This window comes from Trematomus bernacchii, unplaced genomic scaffold, assembly GCF_902827165.1.
Source record: "Trematomus bernacchii unplaced genomic scaffold, fTreBer1.1, whole genome shotgun sequence".
Classification (NCBI taxonomy): domain Eukaryota; kingdom Metazoa; phylum Chordata; class Actinopteri; order Perciformes; family Nototheniidae; genus Trematomus; species Trematomus bernacchii.
The window spans coordinates 3,308,856-3,333,676 of record NW_022988066.1 but is presented as its reverse complement, the minus strand read 5'-3'; the positions used below and the strand labels follow the sequence as shown (position 1 = coordinate 3,333,676).

General features: G+C 40.8%; 2 protein-coding genes, 1 non-coding gene and 1 pseudogene across 5 annotated transcripts; all 4 read left to right on the top strand.

The window, feature by feature from the left end:
* The first annotated feature begins 790 nt into the window (after positions 1-790).
* Positions 791-1,005, top strand: LOC117474832. The gene has a single exon (XR_004555115.1). It is a non-coding gene; the product is annotated as a small nucleolar RNA U3 (small nucleolar RNA).
* Positions 1,006-2,921: 1,916 nt separating this feature from the next.
* Positions 2,922-3,122, top strand: LOC117474833 (annotated as a pseudogene).
* Positions 3,123-8,408: 5,286 nt separating this feature from the next.
* vps37a (VPS37A subunit of ESCRT-I) lies at positions 8,409-15,198 on the top strand. 2 transcript variants are annotated; one of them, XM_034120703.1, is made up of 12 exons: positions 8,409-8,841; positions 10,145-10,219; positions 10,412-10,529; positions 11,241-11,344; positions 11,721-11,934; positions 12,252-12,322; positions 12,497-12,624; positions 12,733-12,791; positions 12,902-12,970; positions 13,339-13,482; positions 13,599-13,687; positions 13,907-15,198. In XM_034120703.1, the coding sequence occupies exons 1-11, from the start codon at positions 8,735-8,737 to the stop codon at positions 13,677-13,679; spliced, it is 1,170 nt and encodes a 389-aa protein (XP_033976594.1). In that variant the 5' UTR covers positions 8,409-8,734; the 3' UTR covers positions 13,680-13,687; positions 13,907-15,198. The 2 variants fall into 2 exon arrangements, with proteins under 2 accessions (XP_033976594.1, XP_033976593.1); XM_034120702.1 differs by having other exon boundaries at positions 11,718-11,934.
* Positions 15,199-17,194: 1,996 nt separating this feature from the next.
* On the top strand, positions 17,195-23,446 carry nsmce1 (NSE1 homolog, SMC5-SMC6 complex component). Of its 2 annotated transcripts, none has more exons than XM_034120340.1 (8): positions 17,195-17,250; positions 19,585-19,716; positions 20,491-20,612; positions 20,981-21,058; positions 21,276-21,422; positions 21,969-22,085; positions 22,542-22,668; positions 23,129-23,446. In XM_034120340.1, exons 2-8 carry the CDS (start codon positions 19,599-19,601, stop codon positions 23,161-23,163), a joined length of 744 nt encoding a protein of 247 aa, XP_033976231.1. In that variant the 5' UTR covers positions 17,195-17,250; positions 19,585-19,598; the 3' UTR covers positions 23,164-23,446. The 2 variants fall into 2 exon arrangements, with proteins under 2 accessions (XP_033976231.1, XP_033976230.1); XM_034120339.1 differs by lacking the exon at positions 17,195-17,250 and adding an exon at positions 17,815-17,970.
* The last annotated feature ends 1,375 nt before the right edge of the window (positions 23,447-24,821 follow it).

Here is a 24,821-nt window from a genome sequence, read left to right as displayed (position 1 = left end):
GTTGTTATCAGATGTCATAAGTTATGAATAAGTTATACAGCTTTAAAGACCATATTTGTGAGAGTGTGTTCTTTAACGTTACTTGTTTTTAGAACAGGATGGAGGAGCTCTTCTAGGCTACTTCTAATGAATTTGTCCTCGATAAAGTTGTTACAGAAATGCTGCCATCGTGTGTCAGTAGGCCTACTGATGAAACTGCAACAGTAGCGGTGTGTCACAGTAAAACATGCAGCGCCCCCATATTTTACAATATAATTTCGCTGTCCGTAATCGTTTACCACTTATTCTGCGTGGTTATTTCCAAAGTTTTAATGTTAACATTTTTAAAACTATGCGTATCCATTGTTGGAGTAAAACACGGAACTTCATTTCGCTGACCTGTTTCTGTCAGGAACATTAGATACGACGCACCGTTCAGCATATATCACATGTAAACCAATTTAAATACTGTTTGAGTGCTTTACATTTCGTCGCTGTTGACTTATTTTTAAGCATTGAAAACTACCGTTAATTGTGTAGGTTCGGCTCGTACAATCCGTATAAAACACACAACAAATAGCACAGACGTTGTGTGACTCAATTCGCAATGCATTGTGGGTCTATAGAATTGAACTGTGAGATTGAATAAAACTGTTGTTTTAAAAGATTAGACTAAATTGATGTAGGTACTATTAAAAGTTGTGAGGTACTCATTCAGTGGTGACCTCTGTCAGATATTACGGTAGGGAGGAACCATGACTGAGAAAGGTAGTCTTGTGAATTAGGTTCCGTTTTCAGCCAACGTAAGGTTAAGACTATACTTTCAGGGATCATTTCTATAGTTTCTGACTTGAGAAATGTGTTTCTAAAGTGATTGGTCTCGCTACCCACGATGATGAGACGTGATATTCCCTTCTGAGCGTGAAGCGGACACAGAGTAATGATTCAGTTCATATGCTCTCTGTCATTGATGATCGTTCTTTGCTTCTTCAGGAGTATTGAGGAAGGGAATATGATCAGAGTGGTAGTCAGTATCAGTACAATATAAAAACTTCTTAAATAGGTGCAACGCGCTAAAACATTGTGACATGTTTTATGTCTTGATAGGTTCAAATATTTCGTCGCCTCGTATCATTTTCATCAGACATTATTTCATCCAGTCAGTGGGAGCCCTCGTTGTCGCTTGTGATTTGGTCTTTGACTTAACGCAGCCCTTATTCTAGAAAGCAGGTACACTTAAACAGTGTTGTGAGGAAAAGTCATTGTTTGAGCACCAGACTCCACAGCACACATAGTCGGTATGCCTTTTGTTTGTCAACATGTTCAGCTTTAAAGCTCTGTCAGTTCTGTTTAAAGCCAGTGTTTTAGCTGTAATTTAAGTTTTGATACAGGTTCAAATCAGTGTTGTTCAAGTCAGAGTCACATGGGCCCTTTCTCATGTCTTCAAATGTTCCTCCTCGACTCCTCGACTCCTCGACTCCTCGGTCCTCCGGTAGTGACCCGGAAATGAATTTTAGCGCGCCATGTTGAAGGACATCTCATTTCTCGAAATGCACATCGAGGACCGAGCATCGAGCGTCGAGGAGGCTCTCTGGAGGAGCTATAACCGAGGATACACTGATGGGTCCTCCACGGCTCCTCCGTGGATGCATTTCCGGGAACAGAGATGTTTCAAAGAGTCGTGACTTATCTCAGCCAATGACAGCTCTGCATGCATCCCCTGGATATTATTTTATTAACTGCTTTCATCGCGACGCGATGTTTACAGTGAGAACAGCTGTGAGGTCCGTGCAGAAAGCAGAGCAGTGTGTATAATATATATCATATCACTCAGTATAACAGGCCTACTCTCTTTATTTGCTTTAGTTTAGTAGATATCTACAAACAAAGTCGATATTTTTCTAAAACCATTTAGTGCTTCACATAATAAAATACACAACGGCTGTAGCCTGATTATATGCTTTAGGAGCTGTAGGTGCGTGTGTGTGGTGTATGTGTGTGTGTGTGTGTGTGTGTGTGTGGTGTAGGTGTGTGTGGTGCAGTGTGTGCGTAGATGCAGCGGACAGACAGGTCTCAGTTGGTTTGGTGTCCTCTGCTTACTTGTAAATAAAACTTTTGGCCCGTCATTTATTTCCCTCATTGTAGCGACCAGAGAGGGGGGGGGGGGGATATATCCAGTCTCTGATAGTGTTACGTTATTATGAGAGTGCTCTGTTTGATTCTGAAATTGTATATATTTATATAAATATATACATATATGTGTGTGTGTGTGTGTGTCTGTGTGTATGTCCGCATCTGTAGCCTGTTATTGTCTCATTATACCGCACTGTGAATGAATTAAAAGTAAATATATAAGTCGTCATGAACACATCTGTCCATCAGACAGAGGGCTGCTGTGCCTCCTGTCATAATTAACGGACGTCTCTTTAATATGACCACTCAGAGGAGAGGAGTTCTCATTTCTCTAACCACCTGCTGCTTCCCCTCCTCTCTCCTCGGTTCCCCTCCTCGGCTCCTCCGCTCGCATCTCCTGTGGGCGGGACTAAGTCTCGAGGATAGGAGTCGAGGAGGGGAGTCGAGGAGGAACATTTGAAGACATGAGAAAGGGCCATTGTCAATTTCACCTCGTTGCTGTGTCCTCAGCAGCTGCGGATTGAACTGCGCTTGTTTTCCCCTGCAGCTATTTGCTGTGTTCTCCTATAGAGGTCACTGTTTCTGCGCTTTAACTTGAATCTGATACAGGCATGGTTTAACTTACGTTAAAGGTCATACTGTTTATCATAAGGATAATTGATGCTTTGCCACAAGCTAACTTGCATTGCTGTTAATAACATCAATCACATGACATGACGAAATGGACACGTTTATTATTGTTAGGCAGGAACCCTCAGTGATAGTACGTTTCCTGTGAATCAGATGCAGTTTTCGCCCTTCAACAAACTAAGACTATACTTTCAGGGATCATTTCTATAGTTTCTGACTTGAGAAATGTGTTTCTAAAGTGATTGGTCTCGCTGCCCACGATGATGAGACGTGATATTCCCTTCTGAGCGTGAAGCGGACACAGAGTAATGATTCAGTTCATATGCTCTCTGTCATTGATGATCGTTCTTTGCTTCTTCGGGATAAGGGAATGCTCTGGTTTTCGGACAAAATTAACATGGGATCACTCCCGTCACTGGACGTACTTCGTCTCACTGGAATAGTAACGGTCATAGTGAATATAAAATCGTCCCCATGTATCCGGCCAATGACGGGAGAGTTTTGAAAGAGACAAAACACTGTTCCATACATTTAAAAACACTTAAACAATTAAACAATGTTTACCCCAGGATTCAGGCATCTTCCCTGGCTTGTAAAGTGCAGTTATGCGCCTTGGAGGTATTGCACTATTTACAAAATGTATACCCAGGATTATGGCCCCTTCCCTGGCTTGTCCTACCATAAATGTCCAATGCCTGTATAAGCGGATGGGATTTTTGTCCACGAAGTAACTGGCCCATCCCTGATCCTACCATAAATGTACAATGCCAGTATAAGCGGATGGGATTTGTGTCCACGAAGTAACTGTGCTGCTTACCAAAAGTAGCGTTCTGCTTACCAGCTTACCAGCTTACGCTTCAGCACTCTGGAGAGCTACATTGTGAAATCTTGCTACTAATCCATAACTTTTGATGACAAGCTCTGTTCGGTTCAGGCCTTTCTGTACCCCCCCCATTTCCACGTATCCCGCATCCAATGGTACCATCGCCGAGTCTCTTTTACCTGTGTTTTGAAGACTCTTTCCTGGGTCAATGTGTCCTCTTTCTCCCCCCCTGGGTGTGTGTGAGACAAGTCAAGTGAGTCAGCCTGCCAACAAGCAGCAGTGTGCTGTCATTTCAAACATGTTACCCCACTGTTTAACACACTTTTACCTGTGTTTTGAAGACTCTTTCCTGGGTCAATGTGTCCTCTTTCTCCCCCCCTGGGTGTGTGTGAGACAAGTCAAGTGAGTCAGCCTGCCAACAAGCAGCAGTGTGCTGTCATTTCAAACATGTTACCCCACTGTTTAACACACTTTTACCTGTGTTTTGAAGACTCTTTCCTGGGTCATTGTGTGCTCTTTCACCCCCCTGGGTGTGTGTGAGACAAGTCAAGTGAGTCAGCCTGCCAACAAGCAGCAGTGTGCTGTCATTTCAAACATGTTACCCCCACTGTTTAACACACTTTTACCTGTGTTTTGAAGACTCTTTCCTGGGTCAATGTGTCCTCTTTCTCCCCCCCTGGGTGTGTGTGAGACAAGTCAAGTGAGTCAGCCTGCCAACAAGCAGCAGTGTGCTGTCATTTCAAACATGTTACCCCACTGTTTAACACACTTTTACCTGTGTTTTGAAGACTCTTTCCTGGGTCATTGTGTGCTCCAATGTGTCCTCTTTCTCCCCCCCTGGGTGTGTGTGAGACAAGTCAAGTGAGTCAGCCTGCCAACAAGCAGCAGTGTGCTGTCATTTCAAACATGTTACCCCACTGTTTAACACACTTTTACCTGTGTTTTGAAGACTCTTTCCTGGGTCATTGTGTGCTCTTTCACCCCCCTGGGTGTGTGTGAGACAAGTCAAGTGAGTCAGCCTGCCAACAAGCAGCAGTGTGCTGTCATTTCAAACATGTTACCCCCACTGTTTAACACACTTTTACCTGTGTTTTGAAGACTCTTTCCTGGGTCAATGTGTCCTCTTTCTCCCCCCCTGGGTGTGTGTGAGACAAGTCAAGTGAGTCAGCCTGCCAACAAGCAGCAGTGTGCTGTCATTTCAAACATGTTACCCCACTGTTTAACACACTTTTACCTGTGTTTTGAAGACTCTTTCCTGGGTCAATGTGTCCTCTTTCTCCCCCCCTGGGTGTGTGTGAGACAAGTCAAGTGAGTCAGCCTGCCAACAAGCAGCAGTGTGCTGTCATTTCAAACATGTTACCCCACTGTTTAACACACTTTTACCTGTGTTTTGAAGACTCTTTCCTGGGTCATTGTGTGCTCACCAGGGGCACGAGAATACCCTCCACAGAAGGGGTCGTGGTTCCGTGAAGAAGGCCGAATTTGGGTGCTCATAGGCAGCCTGCTGCAGAGTCATTTTCAGGCTCCTCTCCACAATTGTCCCCCTAAAATGATTTTAAAATCATTATTTTTGCATTTAAATGCATTTATTCTATCATTTATATGGTTCCCCAACACAATGCACATAGTCTGGAGCTCACTGGGGTCCTGCATATAATTTAATCAGGCGTTTTAACACTTTTTCCCATGAAAATGATTTTTAATCACTATCATGGGGCTATGAAAATAAAATTCCGGGTAATGCAGAGCACAAGTGCACCTTTGACTATTTAAATGTATTTGTATTATATATATTTGGGCTAGAAAGGTGACCTCTCTGGGTGATTTAGTCAGTTTATGGAGCTTAGCCCACAAATCCTGGATGATCCAGGCCGAATTTGGGTGCTCATAGGCGGCCTGCCAGGCGCCCCCACCCGTGGAAAGCAAAAAAAATTGAAGAAAACGCTTAATTATAACTTAAAATAATCAAAAATGAAGTTTTGAAAAATTGTCAAAAAAATGACAGAGTGCCAACGGGAGAAGGGGCCAGACTATTGGCGCTTCGGGCCGATTTTTCCCCTTCTCCGATGGTTGGTACGAGGGATAAGGGACTGGAACGCATGAATCAAGCAAAGAGCACATGAAGTCAGTGGCTTTGTGGAAGGAGAGGTTCTGAAACAGTTCTGTTTCATATGGGTGTTGAGATGTATCCATAGATCTCTTCATTTTGCTCTCAAAGTGCACCAGATGGATGCTTTTAACTTCAATATTTAAAACAAAATCTAATCTATCGATTAGATTTATGATTCAACTTTTGAAACTACAAGAAGATAAGGAGGACTTTTACAAAAAAGTTAAGAGATTTTTGTCCAGAAGGATAGCATGGATCTTCATCTTCAAGTCAAGGAAAGACCACAATTGTTTTGAAAAAGGGATCTTAGAGAGAACAATCCAATATGTAAATGATCAAATTAAATTTTTTGGGTAACCTTTTGTTGAACTGTCTGTTTAAATTAATCGAAGCATCAGACTAAAAAAGCTTTTGAAAATAATAGAATATTGTAGTGCCGAGAGAAGGGAGTCGGAGGCGGTGCATCGGAGGTACAAATCTGGCTTTATTGAGGAGCAGAAATCGACATGCTGTCGGGTCGAGCCGAGAAGAGTAAGAGAAAGTGAAAGAGACACACACACAGTAGGTACCCCGGAGGTACCGTCAACATATATGTCCGGGCGGAAACAATACCCCCAACCTGTAGTTCCATGCGTGAATTATGTACCCTAGTTAAATAGTGGTCACTACACAAGCCCCCCCAGAATTCAACCATGGACACAATCCTCGCGTCCGGGAGGAAGCACCACAGGGGCCGAGGAGGGCGGGGCCGCAGTCGAGGGCCGGGCCATGGAAAGGGCCGTTGGAAGGGGGCCGCAGGAGAGAGCAGGGGCCCCAACGAGGGCGAGGGCATCCCCACCGGAGGGCGGGCCGGAACGGGCCGTCGCAGGGGGCCACAGAAGAGGGTAGGGGCCCCAACGAGGGCGAGGGCATCCCCACCGGAGGGTGGGGGGCGGGCCGGAACGGGCCGACGTCAGGGGGCCGCAGAAAGCAGGGTCGCCGTGTAGCGACGAGGGGACAGGCGTGAAAAACCCGGTGGTCCCCAGCAGGGAGGAGCGCTGCCCGGCCGCAGGCGAAGGCACAGCGGCGGCGGGCACGAAGTCCTCGGGAGGAAGGAGCCGTGTCCCCGGAAGGAAGGAGCCATGGACAGGGGAGAGGCCAGACGGGGCGCCGTCGAGGCGAACCGTGAGCCACGGTCAGAGGTGAGGCCAGGCAGGGTCCCGAAGCGCGCCACCCACGGGCCGATGAAGGCATGGGCGACGTCCGGAACCGCCGAGGCGAGACGGGGTCCAGAAGCGCGCCACCCACGGGCCGAAGAAGGCGTGTGTGACGTCCGAAACCGCCGTCGAGGTGGTGAAACAGCGAGAGGGTCCACACGAGGCCGACCAGACATGGTCGAACCTCCTCTCAGACACCAGAAAAAAACTCAAAAGGTCGTCCTGTCCACGATCAAAAACAGGTGGGCGAAATCGTGAGAGGATCCACACGAGGCCGACCAGACGTGATCGAACCTCCTCTCCGGCACCACAAAAAACAAAACAAAAATAAAAAACCAGTCGGATGTCGATAGCTGTCGTTAGCCGTCGAGGCCAGCCGGTCTCGACGGCCGGTAGTCGCTGTCGTCGTCGTCCCCGGAGCCTCTGCTAGGCGGCGTGCCCCCACCAGGGAAGGTGCTGCAGCGAGCAGTGGCAAGCACCTCGGGGGAAAATCGCGGGGCGGCCAGGAGGAACCGGCCAGCATCCTCGGCCAAAGCGCGGGGCTCAACACTAGCCGAGTTAGCTAGCGCAGCCCGGACATGCAGCATGTCCCGAAGAACCAGCCCCACGAGGCAGAAGTCGGGTCCCTCCATACCCAGCAGGTCGTGCATCGTTCCCTCGTAGCAGGAAGGCTTGCTGCCCTTCAGTGCCGAGACGAAGCGGGAATGGGGAGCGACGTTCCCAGCCATTCCGTGGGGCGCACCGAGCCTCAGTCCGTGCGCACGTGGCAGCTACGGAGGTCTCCAAAAATCCCCGGCATTTCGAGAAAAAACAAGAGTTTCTTTGCCGTGTTCGGTACAGTCCCGGAACCTTCGCGAGACTTATGTCAGGGTCAGCACTGTAGTGCCGAGAGAAGGGAGTCGGAGGCGGTGCATCGGAGGTACAAATCTGGCTTTATTGAGGAGCAGAAATCGACATGCTGTCGGGTCGAGCCGAGAAGAGCAAGAGAAAGTGAAAGAGACACACACACAGTAGGTACCCCGGAGGTACCGTCAACATATATGTCCGGGCGGAAACAATACCCCCAACCTGTAGTTCCATGCGTGAATTATGTACCCTAGTTAAATAGTGGTCACTACAATATTTTGATTTAGGTCAAAATATAATATTTGTAAACCTGAAGAGTCAGTGCCAGTGCCTCGCCAGCCATGAACCTCACTGCACGTCACTGCAGAAGCTTATATAAACATCTACGTTTTTTGTGCCCCACCACTTTTGTACATATAAAAACGCCACTGATTCTCTTAACTAATAACGTTATAGCACTATATTTCAGCTGTTGTAATAATGTAAACTTCCCCGTTGCGGAAGGAAGGAATTCAGATTTGTATTATAATAAAACTCCAGAAAGGAATGATTAATAGTGAAACACTCTTTTAAAATTATGCTCTTTTCGTTTTGAATCATTACATTACATCATTATCATTTTTTTCAACTTCAATCATGAAAACAGGATGTGGCGTTTTACGCAGAATTGCTGCGTTACGTAATACGTAAATAAGTTGAACAAGCTGCCCGAAGGTTATTGTCTTCCTTCAGCTTTACTTACTCTCACCTCAGTACTACTAATGACAACGCTGAACTTATATGAAAACGCTTGGAGATAACACGGAATTTACGTTTTATTCGACAAAAATAAGGACATGCCATCAGACTTTGTAACGTAACTACAAAGTAAACCCCGTGTGGACAACAAACAGAGTCGCTAGTCAGACAGCTAACAGGGGTTAGCGCCACAGATCAACACACTCTCACTTTCTCTTCATCTGTAGCCGGCCTTTACATCCTGTCACCGAGATCAGTCCGTGGTTTCTCCAGAAGAGGATGAACTGGCTCTTCCCCCTGTCCAAAGGCTCCGGACCTCTCCCTCTGAACAGCCTACAGCAACAGAGACAGCGGCAGATCGAGTCTCTCAAAGCCGCTCACCCCAGGTGAAGTGAACGGCACCCTGTCACTAACAGACCCTGGTGCTGCTGGTTAGCGTGTTAACTGTGTCGTTATATATGGTCAATAGAAGGTTTCCTGGTCACTTTAATAACATTAAAGTTGGTTGATTAAACATGTTAACTAGGTTTACTGCCAGTAGTTGTTTACTTAGCATAGCTAGCCACCGAGCTCACAGTTGAATCGTAAGAAAGACGTTATGCTAACAAATAATAAAGCTTGTAGTCTCGTTTTACCCTAAATGTGTCATTGTGAGTATGATAGTGTATCATAATTATACCCAAGAATGTACGTGAAACCACAACCACGGCTTTGACATGCCCCGGTGTGGTCTTTGAGCGGCTAATGTTTGCTAACTCAAAGCTAACTAACTAGCTGTGTTAGATCGCTAGCTAATCAAGTCAGCCTGTCACAGTTCCAGTGTCTATATTTAGGGATGATGACACGTGTTGTGGCTCGCTGGTCCTGTGATCATTCCGGTGTTTACCGCGCATGCAGTTTTAGGAGGAGCTAGCTTGTTAGACGTGAAGATTAAAGTCTTAAAGCCTTTGTGTACTCCATATCTTGGTGACAAATAGCTGTGTCTTTCTACTCAGTTGGACAACAACTGTCAGCAAACAGTTCTCAGTGCATTTCTTCATCTCAGTGTAATCTCACTTCTGATGTAGAGTATGTGTGTGAAATTCATAAATTAGATCAGACACACTTTGTGATGGCTGTGTTTCTCATGGCTGTGAGGCTCATGGGATTTCAGAGGCCTTAACAGCTAATGTGTTATTTTAAGTAATACATTGAAAGGTACAGTCTTTTACTCCTTAAAATACAGTGTACAGGTGTGGTTGTAAAGCCACAGCTTCTTAACATACATGTGTCTTATTTAGGGCTAAATTATTTGCTGTAAAGTAGACTATGATGTATAGAATGGTGAAAAATCTGATAGTTATCCTGATACGGATATCAACTTACTAGCCATGATTGCAGTAAACAGTAAATCAATAACATAACAGACACTAACAGCGGTTGACTGTTACAGGTGGAACATCCTGTGGTGGTAATACAATGAGACAAATTAATTCTGGGATGAACATAATTACAATACATTTGCTTCTACATTTTGTTACTATGTTGTTTTGCTCAGAAGTAAGTGTTATTGGGTGAGAATGGGCGTTGAAGCCCTCTCTTTATGTATCTATTTGTCACCAAACCAGAGTAATGTTCATAAAAATTGATGGAGGACGTCCATTTGTTATGTACTGATCATGATTACTGATTATTTATTTTTCCCAATAGCCTCGCAGAGATCCAGAAGGATGTGGAGTACAGAATACCATTCACTGTCAACAACTCGACCATTAGTGTCAATGTGTAAGTATAAGTTTTAGATACGTACGACAGGCTTCGGTTAGAGAACTAATCAGCTGTTCACAAAGAAATAGACCTTTACCATTTTTCCTGTGATGTTCAGGCTTTTGAATTAAGAACACAGAGCTGGGCAATATACTCACACTTCTAACTTGTTATATATCCTGTTCATATGATTCATTTTCTTTCCTCTAGACTGCTGCCTCCTCAGTTCCCCCAGGAGAAGCCGGTGGTTAGTGTCTACCCCCCTGTTGGTCATCATTTAGTCGATGGTAACAATGGCACCATGATAACCAGCCCCCTCATAGCTAATGTAAGTAGGTATTTTGGTTTCAAGAGATGCTTCCAGGAATGTTTGATCTCTCCTGTTGATTAATTGGTAGTATTAGTAGTACAAGGTTATGTGACATAAAAGTGGGCTGACATTATTTTGACAGCTGACACTCAGTAACAATGACCTAATTTAATAGTGGGCAATGTTAATACAAGCCGATTAATGAAACACCGCACAGGGACTGTAAGGAAAAGATAATTACTCAAAGCTGTGTCCCAAATATTTTAATTTGACTCAAACTGAAATGATTGAGTCAAAGGAAAATAGTTTTTGCTGATGAGCAGCAGTTTGTTATGTCTTGTATTTATGATTCCTTCATAACGCAGGTTTTTGATCATCTTTGTCTATCCAGCATTGAGTTGTCCCTTCAACATCTCAGCCACTATCTCTCATTTTGTACCAAAACCAGGAGAAGGGCTTATCCAGGTTCATCATGGAAGTGTTTACTCTTACAAATAGGGCCAAAACAGCAAATACAAAACCTGATTATAAAAGAGATACTTGTGGCATGAGAAAATATCATGGGTTTTCAAGCCCTCTCCTGGTTTATCCCAATGACATCAACTTGTTTTAGTTTTTTCTCTCCGTGCCTCATACTCTCAATAAAGAATATTCACTTTTTGGGGTTTTCATAATTTTTCTTCTTCGTGTCTGTGTTTTTTAATACTCAAAATGTCTTTGTGTGTTTAGTTTGGGATGCACTCAGATCTGGGTAAGGTCATTCAGAGTCTGCTGGACGAGTTCTGGAAGAGTCCTCCTGCCTTGATGTCCAGCGGCACTGCTGGCTTTCCATAGTGAGTTTCCTCTTACATTCATGCACACTTGTCAAGTCTTTTATCATTACTGCAATACAACAAATGTGTTCTGCTGCTCTGGGTATTATTACAGACAAATTGTAGTTATGTTTTAATTGGGGCAGTGCAGAAGAAAGCAGCTCTAAAAACCATTTGGTCATTAAGGGAAATTTGGCACGATATCGTATGTTTTTTTACTTCCAGAGATATTAATTGAAAGTTGATTTCCTAAAACATGTCTGAGGCATGTGTGCTTTCTCCATAATAATCACAATTAAAACGTTCTGTCCAATGGTTTCCTAATATCCCAAGTTTCTTACAATGATGCTGATGAATAAAATAAAACTGATATTTTTCTCCCGGTTTTGCCCAGCAGTATGTACAAGCAGTCAAGCATGGCGCCTTACCCCACTCAGGCTTACCAATATGGGCCCCGCCACGTTGGCCCCAGCCACACTCCGCCTCCCGGCCCAGCTCCAGCTCTTATGCCTCATCCAGGAGTCGATAGTGCCCATGGGCCGCCTCGAGCTCCAGCCCCATACGGACTGATATCTGACCTGCCATTGCCTGTTCCTACTGGAGACTCAGAGGTATGCTGATAATGGATAATGAACATTAGTGGGTTGATAACATATGTGTTTAATAGATACAGCTACACTGTAGCTTTTTTTGCAAATGACAATAAACGTTTGATCTTAAATACATTGAAACGATTACTTAAAGTGAGTGGTAAAACAAGTGGTCTTAAACATTGACACTCTTAAAACCCATAATTTTCCAAGCAGAGTTTTCAGTTTAGTTATCGTTCCCGGTAACTGATAGGTCTGGTACAGACAAAGCTGGGATCGACATTGACATAAATGCATTGGACAATGAGATTTGCTGATACCACTGCTGTCTGTTTCAGGCTGGACTGAACGGACACATGTACAGGATGCCTGAGATTCCTGAGTCTTTTCCTGAACTCTGTGACTTGAAGTAAAGTATTCCCAAATATTTTCAAATTAAAACATAGTTTATAATATGAATTGAGTCATTGTGTAAGCAAGTCATCGTTTTTGTTGCACCCATACTTAATATATTTGTTCTTGTCCTCTCACTTCCTGCTCTACATTTACCCATCTTTACCGCCTTTGCTGTATCCCACCCTAGTGGGACACAGTTGTCGGACATGTCTGAAAACGAGGACATGTTACTGGAGTTCTTTGTGACTTTGCCACAACTGAAACAGGTGACCAGTGATAAAGAAGAGCTGGTCACCAATATTGTGGACATGGCTAGTAAGTTCCTCTTCTGGACCTGGACAGGAGGTCTTAATGGTCAATCATGAAAAACTGTTTACATTTAGTTGAGCGTTACAAAGACTTCTGCGTTTCTCTCATTTACAGAGAAAAATCTTCAGATGGAGCCACAGCTGGACGGAAGAAGACAAGAAATGCTCTACAAGGTCAGATATTACATCCAGTCTACTCCGTTCCCTATGTTAAACAGACACAAACAAATACCACTTTCATGATATTTTCTTCTATCTTATGTATGTTTTGTATCTGTTAACAGTACGAAATGCTGACTCAGATGAAGTCTGCCTTTGAATCAAGGATGCAGAGACAGCATGAACTCAGTGAGGTAAGATCATACTGTGGTTTGATTTATGAAAGCTTTTGATTGCAGATGCACCTTTTTGTGTTAAATCTGCTCAATTTGTACTATATTGATGACTCAAAACTGAACATTGGGGTTGTTCCTTGAATTGTAGCAGTACTGCTGTTTAGTTTGAACTGAAACCACATGCCAACATCCGTCTTCTACTAGACATAAGCACTTGTTCTGAGGATGCTCTTCTGCTTTTTGATGTGATCATGCTCTCCGACCACATTGGTTTTACCAATTAAAGATTTTAAAGAAACCAACCCAAACATTGATGAAAGACTGCCCTGAAAAGTCCTGTCTTTCAGTTTCTTACTTTTGTCTTTTCCTCCTTTATACCCCTTTAGAGTTGCAGTCTAAGTACTCTACAGGCTCGGCTAAAAATTGCAGCCCACCAAGCTGAGGAGGAGTCGGAGGAGACAGCTGAAAACTTCCTGGAGGGACGTACGGACATAGACGAATTCCTCACCAGCTTTATGGATAAGAGAACGGTGAGCAGTGCACTACGTGTGTCAAAATGGTCCTGATTTATTGTGTACTTGGGTCTGAATGTGATCAGAAGTGCAATATATAAAGTTGTATTGACTGTTTTTGTGTTATTCCACAGCTCTGCCACAGCAGAAGGGCCAAAGAGGAAAAGCTGCAACATTCGCTTAACACACATGGACAGTTTCCTACCAGCCACTAGAACACAAGGTACAACACAAACACACGCTCACCAATTACAAGTGTTATCACTGAACAAAACACTGTACCAAGACTGTAACACCCCAACAGTAATGTGTGTCTTTGTGAAGGGGAACTGGGGATTTTCAGCTGACAGTTTCAGAACAGACAGCCCTCTTGCTTTCCTCCATTTTTATGAGAAACAATTTGTTGTCATTATTTCGTAACATCTTTTATTTTTCTCCTCAGGTTGAAGATTTCTCAGCTAACTGCTGCCAACTTGAGGGATAAAGACATTTTAGGGGGAAAAGCACACTAAGTCAACAATGGGCAATTGAGAAATAGGAATACGGTGATGGCAGGAGTGGGCTAAAAAACAAGAAATTGACTGTGCCCAGACTTGGGCTTAAAATACTGTTGAAGTTGGATTGTGTGAAAACAAGATGGAGACGCTATTGAGTCACCACCAGAAGACAAAACTGGGAGTGACACTTGCCTCACTTTTCCAACCACATTACTAAGGATTGATCACAATGTGGATCATTTCTATTGCACATGCTGTTCGTCAAGTTTTGACTTGACCGTTATGACGAAGAGTTTATTTTTCTGATTTTCTATCACCTGCAACTGATTAGAGTGGTTGGTGATGTGAACACGGGAATTCCAATCTGGCATTGTTTTTTTTTCTTGCAGTGAGCAAGTAAAAGTCACTATAAAATTATTGTTAAAATTCTAATGTTGGTGTCTGTACTTCCTCGCTCTCTGAGATCATTGTCAAGTCCTTGCTTTGATATCACAGAAAGGTCCTACTGGACAGAGAGAAGAACAACCTGTGATCTACTGTTTACATTGGATTGGTGGTTTTAGACATTTAAATGAAACTCAAAAGTGGCATTGTCACTTTAACATCATCAGTTCCTGGCATTCCTAATTTTGTAACTTGACAAAACAATTTAAGATTGTTCAACAAAAAAAGAAGCAAGGACTGGGCAGTGTTGTCAGAAGAGCTTAAAAGTTTAAAATGCGTATGAATTTTAGGCTGTTTGATTCTTTATCAGGTTGTGGGGTCCCCTCAAGTAATGAACACAGCCATGACATCAGTGTGCTTGCACAAACATGAACACTTTGATTAAACTTTCCAAGGCAATACTCTGATTTACATATTAACATCATAACCGTTTTAAGCTGAGGCTGAAATTCAGAGAACAGTAAACCATATAAACGGTTTGATTACACGTCTACCTTCTGTGCTCTTACAATGAATCAAGTTATTTGTGTTCATGTAAACATACTGATCATGACGGCACCATGATGATAACCCAACAATTTTGGCGATCTTTTGGACATGACATTTTTGGGGAAAAGCCTCAGATTTTGGAAAATGTTGAGGAATATTAGGTTAAATGCTGCAGTAAAATACTGACATTGGATACTGTATTTAAATAATGTTAATAATAGGCTTTATTGTAATCAAAGACTTGGACACCTTGTATTATATGTTCTTATTTAATTTGTTAGAGTAATAAAGCATTTAGAATAAATCGTGTTTCTTTTTCTTGCTGTTTTACAAGTGTTAATGAACATTTTCCAGTTTAAATGTATGAAGCTACCATATCACAATGACCTGATTTCTCAACATCACTAAATCACAAATAGTCACTTAAAAAAAAAAATGGCATTCCTATCTGATGCAATAATTTTATTAGAATCCAATAATATCCTTATGGATTAACTCAACGACCTTACTCTAACAACTGGAAGCTAACACAACCTTTCCAAAGTGACTTAGTGGTGTGTGTTGGAGCCAATTTGCTTTGGGTTGTGCACGGGGTTTGTGTGTGAACGCGTCATCATCCAATCTGCGCACCTGGGAGCACGGGAGGTAATTAACCTATATATGTGGGCACGGGTGATCGGCATAGGTGATCAGCTGGGATGAGAGGTTAGAGAGGAAGCCACACGTTTTTCAACCGTGTTGACCGTGATTGTTTGTGTCTGAGCGTGTGCGTGATCGTTATGTTTTAAACAAGATTTTAGATAAATGAGTCGTAAAAGAACTTTTAACCTTGGACAAATACATAAAGCATTATAAATTACGTCATGGTGGACCTCATCCTTCACCACAACACGCGTTGGGAACTCTGACTGCTAACCTCCATGAGTGGCCTTTTTCGATGAGCGATCGCCGCTACACTTGTTGAAAAACACGCTCCAATGAATGAATCGGAGGATCTCGGACACGGAAGAAGGAGCTGCTGCGCTCCCACACAGCTCCAGATGATTGCTGACATGTGAACGCTGTGAAAGCCACGCGGAACCACGGTAGGATCGTTAAGAATTGTTACAAGCTGTGAAAGACCTTCTCATATCAGGATAATGGTAAATCCTGCGACAATTCTAAAATAAAACCTCCCGCAGCTGCTGCGTTACTGTCAAAATGAGCCAAGAGGGGAGTCGGCCTAAAGCACCTGCCAATCAAAGTGATACAGAGAGTGGGCTCGGTCAAAAATAGCATCAATTCAAAATTAAAGGAATTCAACGATAAAGAAACTGCATAAATTAACAAAGGCTGTTGAACAATTGATACTTTCAAGCCAAAATGTGTCTGAGGTGGAATCCATGTGTGAAATGTTTGTGAAAACAATGATCGAATTAAATGAGTTGCATGAGTCACTGAAACCATTAATACCAGAGGATGAAGTTATAAAACAAAATGAATGGTTTGAAACACGAATGCACAGCAATCGAGAAATTATGAATACAATGGAAAGGTGGTTGCAAACTACAAAGGAGCAATTTACACATCCAATTGATGATGATGTGGTAAATGTCAATGCTGCAACCAAAACTAATGTGATAATTGATGATATCTGTCCAAATGACAGCATTTCTAATGTAACCGGAAGAACATGCACATCAGCTGGCCGCTCCAGCCACAGGTCCAAAATGTCATCCATCTCTTTGCATGTATCAAGGCGGAGGCTGAAGCGGCTGCTCTCAGTGCTATGGCGGCTATCCTCAAAGAAAAACATGCAATGGAGTGTGAAGAGCAGCCTCGCAGCAGCCAGAAAGTGTGAAGAGGAGCAGATCAGACAACGCAAGGAGTGGCTTGAATTGCAAAGTGGAATTGCTGCTTATACAGCAAAGGCCAATGTGCTCAGGTACAGAGGATCTGAGGTTCAAAGCTCAAGGGCTGATTCAAATGAAATGAATTCGTATCTAGACAGAGCCAAAAGGAAAATCTCTCTTATACCTCATTCACACCACTACAGTGTGTGTATGACAGGACACAGCATTACTGCAATTAGTTAAACACATACAAGTACAGCTCTGTCCTCATGATTACTTATATCTTGCATGACTGTGGCAGAGTCAGAGCTTTAAAAGGGAAGCAGCATAAAGAGATTAAGTAATTGTATTTTATTTTCATTTCCTTTGTTCATTTTCCGGAGCTGTAGGTGGCGCTAATACACCAGCCGTCTGTACCGGAAGTTGAAGGAAGAGTAGAAGAAGAAAGGTAAACACAAAACAGGAGAGGAGGCGCGCATTGCAGGAGGGTTCCTGCTCATGTTGGTGTGGAGGGTAATGAACAGGTGGATATTCTGGCCAAACAAACACTCAGAGTTATGAACATAGATGTAATGTAAATCTGTTTGGTGATGTCCTCTTATAAAGAGAGCCTGTTTCACTCAGAACAGGACGTGCTCTTTGGAGGAGACGTCTACTTGCAAGTATAAAGATCCGTATTGCTTTTAATACGAATATTGTGTTGCTGTAAATTTGTTACCTTACTGATTATTCTCTCTAGACCACAGCTGATTTTAAAGCTGCTACGACGGTCGCCAGCCAGAAACTGTTGAGCATGTTTTACTGCTTTGCAGGAAATATAGTACTCAGAGAAATGTGCTTTTCCAGACACTGAAGAAAGCAACATTCCATGACTTGTCGCTATCAGGGCTGTTAGGGAAAACATCAGGCAATATGTATTGTGAGATTATTACGTTTCTAAGAGGAATTGATCCATTTAAAATAATCTAGAGTTTTGGTTCTTTATTTTATTTATTTTGTTTATTGTTTTCTGCAGTCTCTTGTCCACACTCCAGTCCAGTTGGTGGCGGTAATTCACCTACAAGTTGGTTTGCCAACCACCGAAGAAGAAGAAGAAGAAGAAGAAGAAGAAGAAGAAGAAGAAGCATTGCAGGAGTGCAGTCACTACTTTCTTAACTTCAGAGGCTCGTATCTTCTAAATATTTAACATTTGAGCCGTTGTTTAGACAAACCGGAAAAACGACGAAGTCTCTGCTCTGTTACCGGTAAGCAAACAGCAAACGGTGGAACAGTTTGAATTAGCATTAACATTAGCTAGCTACTGTAGCTACTAACGCTTCCTAAAAAACTGTTAGACGTTTACAGCCTCATTCATTCTCATAAGATGGAACGGGAGACATTAAAACAGAGGTGGAAAAAGCACTCAGATCTTGTACTTAAAGATCCCATGTCATGGCCATTTCTACTGATCATAATTCCATTGTTGAGGTATACTAAAATAGATTTATACTGTGCAATTTTCCAAACTCACATTGGTTTCTCATACAGCATCTCTGTAAAGTATGTGTATTCACTCTCTGTCCTAAACGGCTTGTTGGAGCTCCTTACAGGAAGTAAACAATGGAAAATTTGAAATCTCCAACAAGGCGTTTTGGGGAGGTATTTTCTGTGTTAGAGTTTTACTCCCTACAGGGTGTACTTTGAGGGTTTTGACTCTGCAGACCGTTTACATGCATAAAAACCTTCATAACACACAAGGGGACGGGTAATAACCGGAAAAGCATGACATGGGACCTTTAAGTAAAAGTAGAAGTATCAGAGTGTAGGAATACTTTGTTACAAGTAAAAGTCCTGTATTCAGAATGTTACTCAACTAAAAGTACAAAAGTAGTGGCATCAAATATACTTAAAGTATCAAAAGTAAAAGTACCCATTCTGCAGATTGGCCCATTTCAGAAATAATATGTTTTGATTATAATTATTGATGCATTAAAGGTGGGGTAGGTAATTTAGGAGAAACCAGCTCGAGTTCGCTAGAATTTGAAAATACACAGCCGGAACAAATCTGCCACTTCCTTACAGAGCCCCTCCTCCAACACACAAGAACGCGCACATGACCAATGAGGGCACGAGATAAGTTTGTGCACAGATGGAAGGCTGACAGGCAGGTAGGCCATCCAGTTATTTTAGCCGGGCCGGCTAAAATGATTGGTCGTACTTTTTACAGTACTACGGCTTCCACAGATGACATTTTTTTATGGATTGTTTGTCAAAGCACTAAAGATATTCATTGCTATCGGGATGTTAAGAGCATTCCATGGAATATAACAAAAAGTGTATCTCGAGCCGGTTTCTCAAACTTACCTACCCCACCTTTAAAGGGTTATCAAAGCTGGTAAAGTTGCAGTTACTTTGTATACTGCCGGATAGATTGTGATCGAGTCTAGGTGTAACTAAAGTCTGATTTAAGTTTTGATTATCTTTCACATCTTTAATCAAAATCTTCACTTAAGACACCACATAGATGAAGTAGAGTAAAAGTATTCCATTTTCCTTTTGAATTGTAGTAGAGTAGAATTACAAAGTAGCATAACTCAAGTTAAGTACAAGTACTGCAACATTTGACTTAAGTAGAGTTCTTGAGTAAATCTCCTTAGTTACTTCACACCAATGCATTAAACCATAGTTACACTTTTTTATGCTTTAGCCAAATATGTTGATAGCTGTCACCAAAGATAGGGATTTATGGAGGGGGTATTTGTTGTATCAGTGCGATTTGGATAACCATGTGATTGTTTGGTTTGAAAGTACTTTAATAACTATTTTCAAATATATTGTAGGTTGGAGACAGTATAAGCATCTGTGTTCTGTGCCTCCAGATCAGTCTAGAGTCATGTCACGACAGATGGGAGACAGCCATCGACAGTTCCTGCAGACCATGATGGCCAATGGCATTGTTGATGAACAGGGGGCGAGGAAGCTCATCGCACATTGTTGTGAAGCCTACAACAGTGAGTCAATTTAATTTGTACACGCATAAAGAGTTACTGACCATCTACAAGAATACAAGAGTTTAGCTTTGTATCAGGATACAGGAGTTTGTCTTAAGGACCATAATACAATTCTCGTATTGGTGAGAATCATGATAAAAAAAATATATATATATTATAAATGTGGTGATCTTTTTTGATTGCTTAAATATTTTTATAAGAAAATGTTTAAAGTGTTTTTCAATAGCTTCCATGTCATATGACCTGTTGATTTCCAATCCATTCCTTAAGACACACATTACAACACTGGACAAGTAGGACACAAAAAGATCTGGAAGCGGCAGAAATACGATGTTGAAAGTGAAAAACGTTCTGAACGAGAAAGAAACCGATTTTAGACGAGAAAAATGTGCTCTGAATCTGTAAACATAACATCTGCATCTGAAAAAACGAATTACTTAAATCTGTATGTAAAAAAATATTTTATTTTGAATGTCCTTGTATTTTTCAAAGATCAGGATCAAAACTTTAACTTCCAAATTCATTTTTATTTTTGTCAAATTATCAAAACTTTTGGCCCAGATTTAGCTCCATAGTCACATCCTTTTTTTTTAAATTGGAATTGAGTTTACCTTCATTTTATGATGAATATTTTATGTCAACATCAGCAGCTTTTAATTGAAATCTCTTCCATCTCGTGACAAATTGACTCCCAGTCAGTGCAGAATTCTATACCCACAGTAAACAAGTTTGACAAACATCTTTTTGTAGAACTTACAGTATTTGTCTTTTCAGCCCAGCACAATCCTGACAAACTGGATGATTTCATTGAAACCATCAACTTGAAGCTGCAGCCCATGTTCATGCAGATTACAAAAGGGATGTCTGAAGACAGCGGTCATCAATTCTACGCATTGGTGAGTCAGTTCAATTCCTGTCCTTGGCTTTCATTGTCAGGCCTGTTTTCCTTATTAGTAACTATTTTATTTGCACAAGAATGTTGGTTTATCTTCTTCTAGATTGTTGCTACAGTATATGACACATTTTTCAATTATTAAATAAATAAATAAATCTAAATCTGTTGTGGAATCGAATTGAAAGCCACATTATATTTGTATATCTTTCTGTATCGACTATCAATATGATGTAATTATATGTGAAGAAAAGAGTGGCAAAGTGATAAATAGATTTATCAACATCTAATGTCAAAAGAGAGATGTCTTTATAAGTATGTTAAACCACAAGGAGGCATTGTTGAACACTGTTTTACTTTAATCCTGTCCAGGTGAACATGGCGGAGACTGATGTCACACGTATGTCGTCAGATTATGCTGACAATGAGCTAGAGCTGTTCAGGAAAACGGTGAGTTAAAGGGAAATCCTGCATAATTGTATATACTCTTTTGTCCAACACCTTTTTCAACACAGTTCTAATACAATACTTAGTTTGTAGTATGATATGAACAGTTAAAATATTGTTTTAATCTCCAGAAGGTATAGCTTCACTGCATTAAGGAAAAAAGGTTTGCTTCTCCAGTGTGCAAAGAATGTCATGTCTAACCTGAGCTGTTGTTATTCAGATGGACTTGATCGTTTGTTCCGAGAAGGGCAATGCCTCATCCACTGATATTCTGAACAGCGCCGACACCATGACCACCAAAAAGCTGAAGAAGAGCGAGACAGAGCACCTCTTGAACCGTCTCGTGCATGACAAATGGCTCAATGAGGTAAAACACAGTCTCCACAGGATGTTGGTGATATCTATTATTAACTGGTTGTACTGATTCATGTTGGAAAATCTAGTTACTGAAGATGAGAAAGATTTTGTGGGGGTATTATTCTCTATATATATGTGTGTGTGTGTATGTATGTATGTATGTATGTGTGTGTGTGTGTGTGTGTGTGTGTGTATATGTGTATATGTATATATATATGTATATATATATATATATATATATATATATATATATATATATATAAAAATAATATAATTGAAGATGGATACATTACAAGAATATGAGGCATGATAACGGAAATAAACAATACTATCTTATGCTGGGTTATCATGAATGTATCTTTGACAGACTTGTTCAGGTTCCCAGAACCACATTTCGCTTTTCAAATTGTGGAAAAGCAATAAAAAAGGTTAACACAAGTCGCCATCCTAGATTAGAAATATAGATTTATTTTTCCAAATAAAATAAAAATAACATCCACTCCTACTTACCATATAACATGTGACCAGTCTCTTTGATTTATTTTCATTGCTGTAGAAACGGGGTGAGTACACTTTGTCCACCAGATGCATTATCGAGATGGAGCCATACATTCGCACAATGTATCAGGATCAGGTTAAAGTGTGCCACATCTGTCGCAACATCGCTTTCCAGGTAAATGTTTCCTTTGTTTCTCTTTTGTGCATACACACTACACTGTGATCAATAGCTAAATGAATCCGATCCTTCCTTAAGAATCATATTTTCATTGCTACTCTATGTACTCTGTAATAATTTAATTATTAATGTACTCTATGTACTCTGTAATAATTTAATTATTATTAATGTAAAGCAGAAAATATTTTATTATTTGTAGGCAGGTTTCTTTTGCAAAATAATCACACATTCATTATTTTTGACAAATAATATAATCCCTACCAGTATGAGTTCTTGTTCTTTAGTTTTGTTTTGGCGTTTTGTTTTGGCGTTTTGTTTTTTCCTTGCACTGAAATTGATTACTTTTCTAAACAGTCTTCATTGTGGCTTTACTTCAGCTAAAATGTGTCAAACCTGATCTTTACAAAATGAGTTCACTCACAGTATTAATCTGATCTGAATTTCTTTTTTCAGTGCCAAATTTGTGAGAACCCTACATGTGGTATAAAAATACACAACCCATGTGTTGCCCGATACTACAAAGGGAGAGCAGAGCCAAGGTGTCCAGCTTGTGATGACTTTTGGCCACATGAAATCCCAGGTATTTATTGTTTATTTATTGATGTTGTTTACACGGATATTAGCCCTATATACATATATAGATACACTTTCAAATACCTACATACATTTTTTTCTAAAAAACCTTGAAAAATATATATATTTTCCCAGGATGTTTTGCCTTTCAAAAATGTCATTGTGCTTCATTAAGATTGTTGGTAAAAACATAGAATGATGTGGTTCATTATACTTACATACTGCTTTACTTATCTGAATTGTTTATATAACATGAATACATGAAAAACGACAACATTATCTACCATAAAAATATGTTGGACTTAGTGTTTTTATTTTTAGCATTTAAAACCACATAGCATATTAGGCTTCTTTAATATGTATTAATAACAACATTTAAAATGAAGTTATGTATGAACAACTAGAAGTAACTAGAACAAGAAAATAGTCTGCTCAGATTTACAGTTTATTTGTTCTGTTCATTGCAGAAGTCAGGCGGCCCAAGTCTCAGTCCAGAAAATGAGGAGTTCAACTTCAAATGTGTTTTTGTTTTTTAAACTTGTTTTTAACATTTCTATGTTCTTTAAACTGTTAATTTAAATTACTTTATAGTTACAAAAATAAAATGTTTCACAACAATGTCTTTAACATGTTTATTTCGCACAATTGACAAAAGAATCTGCACAAATATAATTTCTTATAGTGGGAGTTGTGGACACACTATATCTGCTTTGAGATGCATACTAATTTTCTTACAGATTGTTTCCTACTATACTTTCAAAACCAAAATAAAACAACGCTTTCTTAACATTTTCTTTTGCATAGCATTTGAAACAATGTGAGGTAATGAAAAACTAGAATCATGTTGTATTTCTTCAAAGCTAAACTTTTTATAGAATACCATTTTTTATCTCTATTATAGTACCATCTTGATATATTTATCACACAATCATTGAGCAGTAACAATGTTGTGACTGATACATAAACCATGTCCAAAAATCAAAAGAAAATTAAACCTATGGGAGCCCATGAAGTTTAGTCTGTTCAGGTCCATATAGTTAAAAATGTAAAGTCATTAAACATGCTGTATGAATAGACCTGACCATTTTCATAATTACTAGCTGATTATGTTCTGGTTTAATTGACTAATAGTTTGGTCTTTAAAATATCAGAAAATAACCATTACACTCTTCTCATGCCTAAGGTGATCTATTTTAAGCCTTTGACCAAAACCCAAAGATATACAGTTCACTAAAATATAAGACTAGGAGAAGCAGACAATGATCACATTTAAGAGGCTGAAAACATCAAACTTTAGGCATCATTGATTCATAAAAGACTGATTGCTTATCCAATATGATGTCACATGCTGCATTTCTGTTGTTAACATATACTTTACTGTCACATATGACCAAAACATTTTTACTTGCTCATTTATATCAGTCATTTAAAATGTGTGTAGTGACTTTAAAGCATAATTGCATGAGAGGAGTCCTGCTCAAGTATCTTCAGGGTCACAATTAACTTGATAGCTTTTTTGAACCAAGGATATAAAAAACTATACATGAGTGGGTTCAAACAAGAATTAAAATACAACAGCCAGGTCACAATACCCAAAGCTTGTAAATTATCCTCTCCTGCTAGAGAAGGATAATAATATGGACAGAAAGTAAACAAATACACAAGTATGACAATACCCAGAGTCCCGGCTGCTTTTCGCTGCGATTTCGTTGCATTTACTTTACCGCCTGTACCAGCTGTAATATGAGAATTCATGGAACGAGTCTGAGACACCACCACAGTAAACACTCTCGTGTACAGAACAATAATGACTGAGCAGGGGCCGATGAATGTGACCACAATATCCACAGCTTCAGAGACATAGTTAATCACCACTATACACTCGCCATTGCAGTGTCTGTCCCTTAGACTGAAATTGTCCTTTAAAATCAGCCCGTTGTAGAGAAATGAGCAGCACCAGCACACACACAGACACCTCAGTTCTTCTGAGAGTTATTTTGTTGATGTACTGCAGAGGATAATTGATTGCTACAATTCGATCAATCGAGATGAGCACCATGATGCCGACCGAGGCTGAGGTGAGAGTAAAGCTAAGAAGGAATGACAGACTGCACATGATATCACCTAGCAACAGGATTCGATGATTCGCATACTTTCAAC

Excerpts from the sequence above, each read along its gene's own strand:
- vps37a (XM_034120702.1), top strand. The coding sequence starts at position 8,735 with ATGAACTGGCTCTTCCCCCTGTCCAAAGGCTCCGGACCTCTCCCTCTG. Across the intron at positions 8,842-10,144 it reads CTCAAAGCCGCTCACCCCAG|CCTCGCAGAGATCCAGAAGG; the intron begins GTGAAGTGAACG and ends TTTTCCCAATAG. Across the intron at positions 10,530-11,240 it reads CCAGCCCCCTCATAGCTAAT|TTTGGGATGCACTCAGATCT; the intron begins GTAAGTAGGTAT and ends TTGTGTGTTTAG.
- nsmce1 (XM_034120340.1), top strand. The coding sequence starts at position 19,599 with ATGTCACGACAGATGGGAGACAGCCATCGACAGTTCCTGCAGACCATG. Across the intron at positions 19,717-20,490 it reads TTGTTGTGAAGCCTACAACA|CCCAGCACAATCCTGACAAA; the intron begins GTGAGTCAATTT and ends TTGTCTTTTCAG. Across the intron at positions 21,059-21,275 it reads TAGAGCTGTTCAGGAAAACG|ATGGACTTGATCGTTTGTTC; the intron begins GTGAGTTAAAGG and ends GTTGTTATTCAG.